The following is a 14,637-nucleotide window of genomic DNA, read 5'->3' as shown; positions in this document are numbered from 1 at the left end:
TCTGTTCAAAAATCCAACTTACAACCGTGGTAAATTAACCAAATTAACTATGAATGGTAGGAAGACAATATTTTCCTTCGAACTGAGCACAAGATCACAGATGAGTTCAGTAATCCCACCTTCTATAGGTATGAAAATGCCTTTAATTAGCAATTGCCATCCACAACGCCGCCTCATCACTCACAGTTCGATGACTTCGCGGTTCCCACATTTTACAGGTATCTGACGGCTTTCCTAGGTTGCCTCTTCCGTAGCAACGCTCATGACGTTGTACCTTACCGATCCAGTCATTTGGTTTATGACGTTGTACCCACGTCGATCTTACTCTCAACATATATAGTGCATTTAGTCGTATACACAATGTGATCTCTACTTTGATATTAATTATATTACGAAGCCATGAGTGTTTAAAAACAAACTTAAGAGGAGCTGCCTATGAGCTTATTTATATATCCTTTTGAATTATTATTTTTAGCCATATGAGAATATACGTGACGTCCTGCTTACATATGTATATACCCGTTAATTACTATAATGTTATCCTTCTAATTCCAATCAAGATCAGCCATTTTGTGTCATCAAATAATCAACGACAGTGATCCATCATGATAAAATACAATTATGATATAACAATATATGGTAAAAACGCTGCCTGGGGATGTAGCTCAAATGGTAGAGCGCTCGCTTTGCATGCCAGAGTTAAGAGGTTCGATACCCCGCATCTCCAATTAGCCATTTGGGATTTTGTCTGCTTTTTTGAATTTTGCGACCGACACGTCGTCCTCTGTTCGTGATGGCCTTTAGTTTTACAGCTATTAATGACGAAATATGCTATATTTTTCCCGCGCAATATAATTTTCGCACCACTAACAAATTGTTAGGGTTTTTGCTTTTTCACCCGAAATCTCAAAGCAGAGCCAAAATCTCGGCAGCATGGACATCAATCAAGTAGCTCAACTACTTAATGACACGCTCAGTCCCGATGTCAACGCCGTTCGTACGGCCACCGACGCCCTCGATCGCCTCTCTCTCCTCCCTCACTTCCCTTTTTGTCTCCTCTACATTGCCTCCGGTAATTTCTCGCCGGTTCCTCTCATTTCCACTTTACGTTTCATTCTTTTCGCTTAATTGTGTCAACCTCAGCTTAAAATCAGCAGTGAATTTAAAGAAATAAGTAACAGAAAATAGCAGTAAATTATGAAACTCTTAATTCAATAAAGCAAAATTACCACTTCAATTATTAGGATTAAGCATCTTCCAATAGCATCTGATTAAAATTTTGTTAATAGTTTGAGCTTAATTTTAGGGAGATGATGACCTGTAATTCCACGTTGCCAAAAACACCTGCAATGTCTTCCTTGATTTAGTGGAAATTGAGTGTTTCTATTTAATCAGAAGGTTTTTTGAATTTGCTGCTTGAATTTGATGTTATTGGCATAATTATTATACTATAGGAGGTGAAAACCAAGGGCTAAGAATTGCTGCTGCCATGTACTTGAAGAATCTCACTAGGCGAAATATTGACAGCAACGCTTCGTGCACAAATATTAGTAAAGAATTCAAGGACCAGCTTATGCGAGTGTTGCTTCAAGCAGAACCTTCAGTTCTAAAAGTTTTACTTGAAGCAGTATGCATATGACAAATGTCCATTTCTTGGGTTTTTAATTTTTTACTGGTAATGCTTACTTATTTATCGAAGCTCTTTTTGGTTTGCTGCCAGTTCCGGGTCATTGTCGGTGTGGAGTTTGTTAAGCAGAATTCTTGGCCTGAGCTTGTGCATGAATTACAGTCAGCAATTCAAAGCAGTTACCTTATTAGTAAAGATGCAAATTCTGGATGGACTACTGTTAATGGCCTTATGGTTCTTCATGCTCTTATCAAACCTTTCCAGGTATTTGTTTGTTCTCATGTATTATTGGACATATGTTTGTTTCTACAAGGATGAAAAGTTGTGGGGGCATAGTTTCAGTGAATGGATAATGATGTAGAAAGGCGATTGGAAGATGTCTATAAAATTTGTTGATCTGTTCAGGAAGGCCTGTAAAGTAAGACTTGAAACATTTGATAAAAACAAGGAAAAAGTCCATATAGTCAGTATCCATATACCAATGATGATCTTCCTTGTTTATGCTGGTTTCTGCTGTACCTATAGAACAAAAGGTATATATGTCCCTTCATATCTATAAATTATTATATGACTTGAAAAAAAATTATTTAGACTCTCAATGGCCAGTCATGATTGGTCTCTGATCCAAAGGTGGTATTGCTAAAGTTCTGTATGTAGAGAAAACCATTTGTGCTCCTTCTACTTGGTCGCTTCTGATTACATTTTTCTTTTTCTGGCAGTACTTTTTGAATCCTAAACTTGCCAAGGAGCCAGTACCGCCACAACTTGAGCTAATTGCCAAGGAAATTATTGTTCCCATGCTTTCAATATTCCATTGTTTCGTTGAAAAGGTTGTTTTGATTCCTGTTCTTTTCCATGTTTTTCCTATCTCTACTTACCACTTCTTTATAAACCTCCATAGTAATGGGTGTTGTGGTGTAAAACAGGTTTTGGCTAACAATTATAGTACAGAACTGGACACAGAGAAGATTCTTCTCATTGTTTGCAAATGCATATTTTTTTCTGTAAGTGGTACTTTTTTACCAATTCAGATTTAACAATCCTCCAATATAGATTTAATTGCATTGTTGTTTAGTCATTCTGTCACATATCATCAGTATCAAAACATTTCTGGCATGTATATTCTGTATGGTCAAGCAAGGTGCTTGTGACTGGTATTTCCTCATTATTTTATAGCTTTCTGATAAAAGAGGATGGAGCAATGATTCTGATAACTTCTCTTCTTCAGCTTGATGGTTCTGATGAGTTCTTACAGAACTTACAAAAAGCCAAAATCAGTTGTTTGAGATTGCCGTTGTACATAATTCATATTCCTTGTTTTGCAATGGCTAGTATGTGCTAGAAACTTTTCTAGTTGTTCTTAGTTTCTCTTCAATTTTAGATTAAAATTTACAGAGATTTCCCATGGTTTTTCTTGCATACTCTTGTCCCTTTTCTTCCGTTTGGCACTTCTTTTTAAATATGGTTAGTTTTGCAGGTGAAATCGCATTTGCCATTTGCTCTGATCCCTCATTTGTCTTCATTTTGTCACGACCTTATTATGATTCTGGGTTCTTTGAGTTTTGATGACGGTAATACTGTGAAAGATAACTTGCTGAGGTTCAAAACTGGAAAGAGGGGTTTGCTTATTTTTTCTGCACTGGTTACCCGGCATCGGAAGTTTTCTGATAAGTAATACCATTATTTCATTTAATTTCAGTAGATTAAACCATCGTTGTTAGTCTTCATTTTCGTCACTTATCTTTTCAGGTTAATGCCAGATATCATGAACAGTGTTTTACAGATAGTCAAATATAGTGCAAATATAAGTGTAAGTTTTGCTGTGTTTTAGCAATCGTCATTTGCTTTATAGTTAGCATGCACTCGTAGCTGCAAATAGAATGTGTATAAGCAAGTGGCCATGATGTCTGTCCAAAATATCTCCCCCCCAATACCTGTTCTATGAGCACCAGAACTGCATTTTTGGAGTGATCTGTTTCTTTTCCCCTGAAAAAAGAGAACAACAATGCAAAATCCAATATTTGTGATTTCATGTGAATTTGTATGTGTGACCATATTGTTGTTCTTGCCTCCTTACTGATTTATTGTTATGTGTACCCAATCGTTGGACATATTTTAATATGAAATGATTTATTTATGCAGAAGCTTGATTTCCTGCAAGAGAGGATTATCTCATTAGCTTTTGATGTGATTTCACATGTTCTGGAGACAGGCCCAGTAATTTTTTCTGCTATGCTGTCCACTCTTCAACGTTTTACTAAGTTTTTCCTTTCAAACTTTTATTAATGAAATATGGTTAAGGTTTTTGGTTGGTTTGGAACAGGGATGGAGATTAGTTTCACCCCATTTTTCTGTTTTGTTGGACAAAGCAATCTTTCCTGCATTCGTACTAAATGAGAAGGTATGCTTTGATGTTTAAAAAAGGGAAATAGAGAGATGGTATTACATCTGGTTAAAAAAAAATAGTGTTTATTATCATTTCAAAGTACTTTTGAAGTTCAAAAGTTGACTTAGTTAAATTTTTCTCTAGTTTTTATGGCTGTACTTGTAAGCAGGATATTTCAGAGTGGGAAGAAGATGCCGATGAGTACATCAGGAAGAACTTGCCATCTGAACTTGTATGAGAGCGTATGATCTTTCTCAACCTTTGAATAACCATTTTGGTTGCTGTTTTCACTTTTTTTCTTTTCCTTCTTTGGTATACAGGAAGAAATTTCTGGATGGAGGGAAGATTTATTTACAGCCAGAAAAAGCGCTATTAATTTACTAGGTGTTATTTCAGTTTCAAAGGTTGGTACTGGACTAAAGTCTGAGCTATATATATGTCCTCAGAACTATCATTTAGGTTGTTCTGTAATGCCTGCAGGGGCCTCCAATGGGAACACCTAGTAATTGTTCCTCAGTTTCATCCAAGCGTAAGAAGGGTGAAAAGAGCAAGCGAAATAGTATGCGTAGTACTATGGGGGAGTTGTTGGTCCTTCCTTTTTTATCAAGGTTTCCTATTCCTTGTGATGCTAATGCATCGCATTCTAGAATTCAGAAAGAGTGAGTATGAAATCACGTCTCTATATATTTTTGTGGTTCATCTATTGTAGTTCAAGCACCTGAAGTAACCTTACAACATTTCACTAGGAACTTCATGTACCAAGAGCTTAAAGTCTGAGCATTAATTGTGTCGACACCTTTATTCTCCCCTCACCTGCTTATGTGCTAGTTTCAAAAGTTTAATCAACAGTATCTTAGATATTGAGGATGCATTTATGTTATAAGTTAATAAAGTTGCTGCCCATGCTTCGTGATGGTTTCCAAAAAAAACCCTGGAAATAATGTAAACATCGTTTTTGTTTTCTCTAGAGAACATAAGCTCCTCCGTTTCTTTTTCTTCAATCAATATTCATTATTTTCTTTTGTACTCTTCTACTTATCTCATTTCAGTAGTATGTCAATTATGGCAGTTATTTTGGTGTTCTGATGGCTTATGGGGGCCTACAAGAAGTAAGGGAATCTAACTTATTTGTTCCCCAAAAAAAAAAAGTTTAAGATTGGATTAGTGAGAATTTACCACTGAGGATTTTCTATTCTGATATCACATTACAGTTTCTAAGGGAGCAGAAATCGGAATTCACAGCAAATCTGGTTCGTAGTCGGGTGTTACCCTTGTACAGTGTCTCTGTGTGCCTACCATACTTGGTTGCATCTGCGAACTGGATACTTGGAGAGCTTGTGTCCTGTCTGCCTGAGGTGAGACCATTATTCTTTTGTACTTTTCTTATTCATTACATTCGTACAGAGTCGTTTCTTTTCGACCATTAAATTTTTATTTCACATTTACTTAAATGATCCAATACACTTTCTTAAACAGTGAGGTTTCTTTTTAATTTTTGATGCATCACACTCTTAAATCATCCCCTTCTGAGTCTCAGTCTTGCTTTCAGGACATCAGTGCAGATGTATATTCCTCATTACTGAAGGCATTACAGATGCTGGATAAGGGGGATACTTCTTGTTATCCTGTGCGGGCCTCGGCAGCTGGGGCAATTGTTGGGCTTCTTGAAGTAGGTCTCCCAAATCAACATCTTTTATTGCATAATGAGGAACATGTAGATATCTCAATACTCATTTGGCTTTTGAGTTAATTTTTTCAGAATGACTACATGCCACCAGAGTGGTATCCTCTTCTTCAAGTTATAGTTGGTAGAATTGGTTATGAAGATGAAGAGAATTCTATCTTGTTTGAGCTTCTCAGTTCTGTTGTGGGGGCTGCAAATGAAAATGTTGCAGATCACATCCCTTATATTGTTTCATCATTGGTTGCTGCAATCTCGAAGCACATGCATCCCAGTTCAGAGCCATGGCCGCAAGTATGTTCATTCATGTGCCTAAGCCAGTGCTTCAGTTATTCGTATTAATAATCTGCTCCATCCACAACCACCCCTGTCCTACCCCTCGATTAAAAAAAAAAAAAAAAGAATAAGTAGAAAGGAGAATTGTTTTAAAATTTAAAAATAGCATTTGAAGACCATGTTATACATCTGTTAATTTCTGAGCAAAATTCAAATGATGATTGGATGCTAAATTCTTGATAGGTGGTTGAACGTGGATTCGCTGCATTAGCATTAATGGCTCAGTATTGGGAAAACTTCCTGCACGAAGAGGTTGAGCTGGATCAGTCAAGTGGAAAGTGGGAGTCCGGTCAAGCTGCCATTGCTAAAGCCTTTTCAGCACTCTTGCAGCAGGCTTGGCTTACGCATATTCAACCCTTGGTTAGTCTTAGTTTCATCCATCATTTGACTACTTGGCTTTTTTTTTTTTTTTTTTTTTCCACGAGCGGAAAGTGTAGTCAGTTATTGTCATGATATTTTTATTTTCATAAAAAGAAGGGTGGTGTTCTTTGGCTTGAAGATTTTTATTCTTTGATCAACCCAGTTAAAAAAGCTTCATAAACTACATATATATGTTATGTGGCTTTGCTTTTTCCCTCATTTGTCAATTGATGGACAACTTGATGTGATTCATGATGGACCAGGAATGTGAAGTTTCAGCCCCTCCATCATGCATAGACGATTCTTCAATGCTGCTACGGTCTATCATTCTCTCAGTTTCTGAACGTAATGTAATTGAAGAACTTAAATTATCAGAGTTATTATTAGTTTGGGCTGATCTAATTGGAGACTGGCATGCCTGGGAAGAAACAGAGGATTTATCAGTTTTTGACTGCATCAAGGAGATTGTTAATCTACACAGTAAATATGAACTGAAGAATTTTATTGTTAGGCAGATGCCACCCCCTCCTGCTCCCCCTGTACCCCCACAGTCTATCATTGAAGGGATTGGTGCTTTTCTTAGTGAAGCCATTCTACAATATCCATCTGCAACATGGAGGGCCTGCTCATGTGTCCATACCCTATTACATGTTCCAAAATACTCTTTTGAAACAGAGGGTGTAAAGCAATCATTGACAATTTCTTTTAGCCGTGCAGCATTTTCTCGTTTTAGAGCAATTCAGAGCAAGCCATCTTCACTGTGGAAGCCTGTGGTGCTTGCTATATCATCATGCTACCTTTGCTACCCTGCTGTAGTGGAGGGGATATTAAAGAAGGATGAAGATGGTGGCTTCGCGCTCTGGGGATCTGCACTTGCTTTCCTTTGCAGCAGTTCTTTGGAACCTCGGCTGTCATTGGAGTCAGAGATTAAGTTAGCTGGTTAGTTCCTTCCTGGCTTTCCGTCTGGTTTTTAAGTTAATGACTTAACATTAATTGATGCACTCTCTTTTCTTCCATATCTTCTTTCACAACCCTCTTTCCTTACAGTCCTCAATTTGAAGGGCCTAAGTGCTTAACTAATGGGTTTATTGCTCAGTGCTGACACTAGCCAAAGTGGTTGAGCGGCTATTAGGGTTAGGGAATCCAGGTAGCAGTTTGTTACAAGATTGCTATGCTTCACTGATGGAGGCAGCTGTACAACTGAAAGAAGTGCAGGAAGACGAGGAAAATGATGAAGGAGATGACGAAGAAGCTGAAGACGAAGAGGATGATAATGAGGAAAGCGAAGATGATGATGAGGTTTGACCTAAAAATATTTTACACAGATATCAACTCCAAGGAATGCCATTTGTAACTGTTTGCCCATCACCATTTAGAGGAAGATCAGAATACAGATTACAAATAAAGCTTAAGTTGGACATTTTGGGATTATTATGCTTTTCTGTTTTCTTAAGTGCATTGATCATCTTGTCCCATCAGTTGGTATCTGAAAGGCAAATTCATTTTCTGTTCTTTTAATAGGATTCTGAAGGTGATGAATGTGAAGAAACTGAAGAAGAGTTTTTAGAAAGGTATGCTAAAGCAGCTGTTAACTTGGAAAATAATACACTTGTTGAAGAAGGAGATGTAGAAGACCAAGAACATGACATCGAATTGGGTATGCGTCTAAATACATTGTTCTGTTGATGAAATTTTATTTTCCGGAGGCCAGTATTTCATTCACTGGCAGTTGGAACTCAAATGTTTGAAACTTATTTGAAGCTAGTCCGCAGCTGTACAATCTAACTGTTTAATGTGATAACAGGATCGTTAGATGAGGTTGACCAGCTGAAAGTCGTTGCATCTTTGATAGAGAGATACCACAATGTTATCATGCAAGGACAGCCATTATCATCACAACTCATTTCTAAATTCTTGAAGGCATATCCTCAGCTTACTTATTTGTTCCTGCATTCTTAAATGAGATGGTTGATTTCTAATTTGTCTAAGGTCTTTATAGCACAGACAAGTAAATTCATGAAGCTTCAATCGTTTTCCAAATCAATTCTAGTTCATCCTCCGTATATGCAATGAGTTTCGGTAGCTGGATGGGTAGCATGAGCTTGTTCCTAGAAAACATCATGACAAAAAACTTGTCAGCGCTGCCAAGAAAAGCTGTTCTGGCGATTTTTTTCGTTGGGTGGTTATTTTAGAATTTGTTAGATTTGTCTTGATGTGAAAGCCCTTCATAAGGGAAGAAAATATGAGTTTGTTTAAATAAGATATTGTTCTCGTTTATAACTGATTAATTTTATACAACTTGTGAAGGTATTTTCACCATAATCCGTACTCGCATTATGATTTATGAATAGTCAGATTGAGATGTGGTGCTGGGGTTCTGTAGCAGGATGGGCAGCATTAGCCTAGACGGTGGTACCTAAAAAAATCATGTTGGATCATGGAACGAAAAACTTGTCTGTGTCGTCGAGCACAAGTATCTAGCCTTCCTGAGATTGTTTCCTGTTGGAATATAAGCTTTTTATTCAAGCTTTTGTAAGAAATGCGTCTATGTACAAATCCCTTATCCCTCTAAAAGGAAGGCAAATAAAGCATTTTGTTTTTCGTTTTTGTCCTTGAGGTTGCAAAGACTTGAATGTTTTTATTCTGTTTTTCGTGCATGCATTTGCATTCTTGTTCAGTGTTTTAGCACCTTCAATCCATGTCTGGATAGAAAAATCTTATGATCGCAGCTCTATTTGTGCACAATTTCACCTATAGTTATATAGCATAAGTGACTATTAGGAGGACCACTGTTGCCAATAAAATCCTCTCTTCGAGTTTGCTCTAATTGTCAACAGCAAAGCCACCAGCTCAAAACACAACAAATAGGCAAATTCTGTTTTTAGGATACTGAGATAATTTTCAAATTATTACGGTGTATCTGCTGCAATTAGCTGAAAAGGAACTTCAGACTCCTATAGAGTTAGAAAAGGGTACCGAAGTTATAAAGACAGTTGGGTCATAGAGAAGTTGTGATGAAGTTGGGTGCTATAACAGTGAATTTTTTGTTGAATCAACAAGAGGGGCGGACTCTAGTGGGGGTGATGAAAGTGAAGAGGTTGACTACCGCACTAGTGATTCATAGGGCCAAACCTAGCGAAATCTTTTGGAGAGAGGAGCTTAGAGCTAAATCTTTGTTTGCTGAAGAATATCAGCAGAAAACAGTGCATGACAATGTCGTTAAGTCTCCTCTCATTCAATACAAAAGGAGGGGAAATTGCAAAGGCCAGTTGTACTAGTAAGGAGGTCGTGCTTGGAAAGGGAAATAATAGAGAGAAGTGGGATGCAGATGCAGTGAAAGCCTTTTTAGTTTTAGAGGAGATGAACTTAGCTTTTGGTACCTGCGTCTAGTATAAACAAAAGTGGGAGATTGGGTAGGTTGAACTGATGAGGATCTTAAGCTAGACCATTAGAGGTCTTGGGGATAAGAAAAACCATGCAGTGATCAAAGATGCCCCTATCAAGTCGGATTCTGATTTAATAATTTTGCTGGAAACGAAAAGGGATGAGGTTGACAGAAGACTCTTGAGTACTTTTTGGGGTTAGCTGATTTAAAAGCTAGAATTTTCTTCCTTTTGTGGAAAGAGCGGGAGGGATTCTTTTGGCTTGGAACATGAGAAGGGTTACGGTGACTGATTCTCTATTAGGAGAATTTTCTATTTCCATTAAAATTCAACCTCCTTTTGGAAATGATTGGTGGCTGACAAGAGTTTATGGTCCTAATCAACTGAGAGAAAGGAAAAGGTTTTAATAGGAGCTTGTTAGCTTGTTTGGGTTCTGTAGTCCAAATTGGTGTATAGACGGGGACTTTAATGTAGTCAGGTTTTTTTCTGAGAAATCTAATAGGGGAAGAGTTACTAGAAGCATGAAGGACTTTAATTGCTTCATTAGAGAGACAGTAGGTTTCTTCCTAGAACTATTTCTGATCATTGCCCCATTGTTTTAAATTCTAACACTATAAAATGGGGACATATTCCTTTTAAATTTGAAAACAGGTGACTGCAACATCATCAATTTAAGCAATGCATAAAAGATTGGTGAAGCAGGATGCTGTGTACTGGTTATGAAGGTTATAAATTCATGACCAAACTAAGACAGGTTAAGGAGAAGCTAAAGAACTGGAATAAGTTTTGGCATGTGAAGGAAGAAAAGCAGTTGATCAAACGTCGAATCATCGAAATTGACAAAAGCGAACAAGTGAGGCTAATGGCTAAGTCTTTCTTTATTTAATGAAAGAGAACAGATTAAATCTAGGCTACAGGAACTGATCTTTGAGGAGGAAATACTGTGGAAGCAAAAGGCTAAGGCCAGTTGGGCAAAAGATGGGGATGGCAATACCAAATGTTTCATAAAATAGGAAATAGAAGGAGAAACAAGAACATGATCAACAAGATAGAAACATTAGCGGAAGAGCAAATTGAGGACATTAGCAAAATTAAAGAGGAAATTTCAAACTATTTTTCCAATTTGTACTCAAGTGGAGAATTATTGAGACCAAAAGTGGTGGGACTTAATTGGGCTCCTATTAAAAAAGAACAAGCGGTCTGGTTAGAGAGAGTTTGTGGAAGAAGAAGTAAAAAAGGCCATTGATCATTGCTGCCCAGACAAAGCCCCTACTCCAGATGGGTTTATCTTGGCATTTTTTTCAAAATTGTTAGGAGATCATTAAAGATGATGTTATAAAAGTGATAGAGGAGTCTTTTGAAAGAGGGGTTGTCAAAAAAATAACAAATGTTACTTCCATTTGCCTTATTCCTGAGAAGAAAGAATCTTTAAAGATTGGAGACTTTAGACCTATAAGCCTTGTCACTAGCCTGTACAAGATTATAGCTAAAGTCTTATCTCTTCGGTTGAAAAGTGTAAAAAGAAGAAAAAAGGAACTTGGTTGTAAAGTATCCTGTGTGGATTTTGGTGTAAATTCCAATTTAGTGCTCTTCAAGATTAATAAAAGACTTTTTCAATACTTTGTTTTGAAAATAAAACAAACATTTTTAAAAAAATAGATTTTTTATTTTCAAATAATAACTAAATCGTGCAAAATCAACATGCCCAAGTGCAGACAATTGCATGAAATTCGTGAAGATGCGTTTATTTATAATAATATAAACTCCTTTACAACATTATAAAAAGTCGAATCTGCACCAAAATTTGATAATTGTCACACAGCAAAAATACTTTATTTCAAATAACTCACAATTTTGATAGGACAAATTTTACCAATGTCAACAAGAAAGAAATTACAAATTAATAGTTATCGAATTCAACAACAAACAAATACAGAAAAGGACCCAAAAAAAACTAACATTTGCTTTCCTACTATCAATTAAAGACTTGAATCCCGAATAAACAGCATAGAACTTGCAGCAATAGCTAGTCAATAACATCTATAAATTGCAACTGTACTCAGTCTCCGAATGCTTGACTACAACTAGTCCACTAAGCCTGTATATCAAAAAATTGAATTAGAGAAAAATTAAGGGCATTTGGCCATTGCAAGTTCTGATTGGAAGCATTGACGAAAGTAGAAATTGCACAACATACCTTGGTAGCAATGTTGTTTGAGAGCCAGTCTAGTCCCTCGTAGAGCCCTTCTCCAGAAGTGGCACAAGTGCTCTGGATATACCTATAAAATATTGACAATCACGAGCTAGTTTATATTTCTATAGGTTGGATTGTCTCTGAAAAGAAAGAGAAGGGAGTATTTATAACCCTTACCAGTGACGTTGTCGGAGAGAATGAAGGCCAAGCTTGTCAGTGATCTCGGCAGCATTCATTGCATTTGGAAGATCTTGTTTGTTTGCAAACACAAGCAACACAGCATCCCTCAACTCATCCTGCCCATCAAAAGTGAAAATCCTGTTAGCAACTGTGACGTTTTTAAATCACAACTACTATTTATGCTCAACATGCTCTTAATAATAAAGATAATGAAAAATCAAAATGTACACAGAAGGTCCCAGTACCTCATTCAACATCCTGTGCAGCTCATCTCTAGCCTCAACAACACGGTCACGATCATTGCTGTCAACCACAAAGATAAGACCTTGTGTATTTTGAAAATAGTGTCTCCACAAAGGTCGAATCTAAAATAAGAGGTCAACATGACAGTTTAGCACACAACTTTTGAAAACAAAACTGAAACCATAAGGAAAACAAATGTCCAAAAGAATTAAAATGAGATTTTAAAAGGCAAAAACTTATTGAATGTATTAAAATTACGTAATATGTTGATAGTTCAATAAAATTAAAGAAAGATTTTGGAGGGGAAATCTTAGTGTTCTATATGTTGCTTACCTTGTCTTGACCTCCAACATCCCAGACAGTGAAGCTAATATTCTTGTATTCCACAGTCTCCACATTGAAACCTGTCATAACAGATAAAAAGAATCATTCTATGACACGAAAATATAATAAAAGAGAAGTGAAAATAATAAACATAAGGGATGAATTCTGTTGTGTTGCATCATCGAGTTCTTTTAATTTACCAAATTTATCAAGAGTATTAGATCTTGTCTCGAAAAACAATTCAGAAAGTGAAATAACCAAATATTAGATATTAAAAATGTCATTAGAACCCAAGCTTGTATTAAATTACCCTAGCACAAGTGCTGAAGCAGCAGTGAATAGTCCAGCCATTGGATTCTTCTTTTCACACATTAATTTTAATACATACATAAGAAGAACAATCATAGCTATCTAATTCAATTCAAAAGTAAAAGAAAACATACCAATGGTGGGGATGGTGGTAACGATCTCCCCTAACTTAAGCTTATATAAAATTGTGGTTTTACCAGCTGCATCAAGACCGACCATAAGAATTCGCATCTCCTTCTTTGCAAATAACTTACTGAAAAGCTTGGTGAAAGACAGCCCCATTTTTGCTCCTGACACATAACCAACGGAAAAAAAATTATCAATTAGTTATGAAAAAACCAACAAAGTTGACTGAAAACAAAAATAAGAAACCCGAGTAAACTTATCAAATCCATCAACCAACTGATCATCCATCGGTTCACACATGATTCCAAGTGCCCAAAAATAAACCAGATACTCATTTTCAAAAATTTCCAACCCGACCCACAAACCTAAATCTACTGAACAAGAAATACACAGTAATAGAGTCCATTTCCAAATATAAAGAGATCGAAAATCAAACAGTTTGCATCAGACGAGATCCATCAAATCCAAAGTAGGAAAAAAAAAAAGGGTCAGTAATAATATTTCATTTTTTATTCTCATTTATAGCATCAACCCTTTTATTTTTCACTTCCACTGTTCTACACATCTCGTGTTACATCAGTTTGTACGAGCAATTCAAAAATAAACAATTGTTAACAGAACAAAAGAAAAAAACGAAGGATTTTTCAGTAGACCGAAATTTTCTTGAGGCAGATATGATAAAATAAAAGTTCGTCAAAGAAATAAAAAGAATTAGGGGATAAAGTTAAGAGAAACTCACTCAGAAAGAAGAGAAAGGATTTGTAATCTAATCTGATCAAGAGGGAGCTGCCGAACACCACTTAAACCAAAAATTCAAATTAAAATAAAACTACAAAAATGGTGGGCTTTTTCTAGATTTTATAGGTCTCGAAAATTAAGGACGTTTGAAATTAATTGTTGATTCTTTTTTTTTTTCAATTTTTTTTAAAGTGAGTTTTTTTTATTTTAAAATTTTTTTGATGAGATTTTGACGGAGTCAGCGAAAAGATGGTCAGAGAGGAGGGTTCGGTACTTCGGTCGGTGTTAAGATCAGTTATTCATATTTGTTTGGTTGTCCATTCATTCTTTGTTTATTTAAATTTTGTCCGTTAGAACCCGCCTTTTATTTCCTCATTCATACATTCACCGCCACAAATCTTTATATTTATTTATAACTGCAAAATATTATCAAAATCTGAAAATCATTTTTTTCTCTGCTGTAAAACTTATGTACGTCGTGTCATTAATTTTTTAAAAACTATAAACCACAAGGCATATAATTTTATTTGATATGTACGACATGCACTTATAAAATGAAGTTATGTACTATGGGACATACGTAAATCAATCACCAAAGATCTATTTTGTTTCACTTTGAACTCAATACAAATTTATAATTGTGGTGACATGAATGGATCTATTCTGGTTCAAATTTAATTTTTTGAACCAAGCCCCCCAACTGAATTGGCTGGGTCTGCCAGCACCTCTTCACTTCGTTTTTAAAATATG

At 36.2% G+C, this 14,637-nt stretch overlaps 2 protein-coding genes across 5 annotated transcripts; one reads left to right on the top strand and one right to left on the bottom strand.

The window, feature by feature from the left end:
• The first annotated feature begins 824 nt into the window (after positions 1 to 824).
• Positions 825 to 9,001, top strand: LOC102623008 (importin beta-like SAD2 homolog). Of its 4 annotated transcripts, none has more exons than XM_052439816.1 (22): positions 828 to 1,072; positions 1,455 to 1,627; positions 1,721 to 1,891; positions 2,347 to 2,457; positions 2,554 to 2,631; positions 3,105 to 3,298; positions 3,377 to 3,437; positions 3,770 to 3,844; positions 3,951 to 4,028; positions 4,183 to 4,245; positions 4,334 to 4,417; positions 4,494 to 4,672; positions 5,083 to 5,122; positions 5,225 to 5,368; positions 5,563 to 5,682; positions 5,773 to 5,988; positions 6,214 to 6,390; positions 6,654 to 7,329; positions 7,487 to 7,689; positions 7,912 to 8,047; positions 8,195 to 8,310; positions 8,698 to 9,001. In XM_052439816.1, the coding sequence occupies exons 1-22, from the start codon at positions 934 to 936 to the stop codon at positions 8,710 to 8,712; spliced, it is 3,249 nt and encodes a 1,082-aa protein (XP_052295776.1). In that variant the 5' UTR covers positions 828 to 933; the 3' UTR covers positions 8,713 to 9,001. The 4 variants fall into 4 exon arrangements, with proteins under 4 accessions (XP_006488768.1, XP_052295776.1, XP_024958665.1 ...); XM_025102897.2 differs by having other exon boundaries at positions 8,395 to 8,712; XM_052439815.1 differs by having other exon boundaries at positions 8,195 to 8,712.
• A 2,575-nt stretch (positions 9,002 to 11,576) lies between these two features.
• LOC102623489 (ADP-ribosylation factor) lies at positions 11,577 to 14,188 on the bottom strand. The gene is made up of 7 exons (XM_006488706.4): positions 13,889 to 14,188; positions 13,158 to 13,313; positions 12,724 to 12,794; positions 12,393 to 12,512; positions 12,145 to 12,263; positions 11,971 to 12,052; positions 11,577 to 11,871 (listed from the first exon to the last, which is right to left on the bottom strand). The coding sequence occupies exons 2-7, from the start codon at positions 13,303 to 13,305 to the stop codon at positions 11,866 to 11,868; spliced, it is 546 nt and encodes a 181-aa protein (XP_006488769.1). The 5' UTR covers positions 13,306 to 13,313; positions 13,889 to 14,188; the 3' UTR covers positions 11,577 to 11,865.
• Between the last annotated feature and the right edge of the window lie 449 nt (positions 14,189 to 14,637).

Source organism: Citrus sinensis, chromosome 1 (assembly GCF_022201045.2).
Source record: "Citrus sinensis cultivar Valencia sweet orange chromosome 1, DVS_A1.0, whole genome shotgun sequence".
NCBI lineage: Eukaryota > Viridiplantae > Streptophyta > Magnoliopsida > Sapindales > Rutaceae > Citrus > Citrus sinensis.
This window is presented reverse-complemented; position numbering and strand designations above follow the sequence as displayed.

Coding starts and splice junctions, on each gene's coding strand:
- LOC102623008 (XM_025102897.2), top strand. CDS start 934: ATGGACATCAATCAAGTAGCTCAACTACTTAATGACACGCTCAGTCCC. Junction 3,299..3,376: donor CATCGGAAGTTTTCTGATAA/GTAATACCATTA, acceptor TTATCTTTTCAG/GTTAATGCCAGATATCATGA. Junction 3,845..3,950: donor ATGTTCTGGAGACAGGCCCA/GTAATTTTTTCT, acceptor GGTTTGGAACAG/GGATGGAGATTAGTTTCACC.
- LOC102623489 (XM_006488706.4), bottom strand. CDS start 13,305: ATGGGGCTGTCTTTCACCAAGCTTTTCAGTAAGTTATTTGCAAAGAAG. Junction 12,264..12,392: donor TGCACAGGATGTTGAATGAG/GTACTGGGACCT, acceptor TTTGATGGGCAG/GATGAGTTGAGGGATGCTGT. Junction 12,053..12,144: donor TCTCTCCGACAACGTCACTG/GTAAGGGTTATA, acceptor AATATTTTATAG/GTATATCCAGAGCACTTGTG.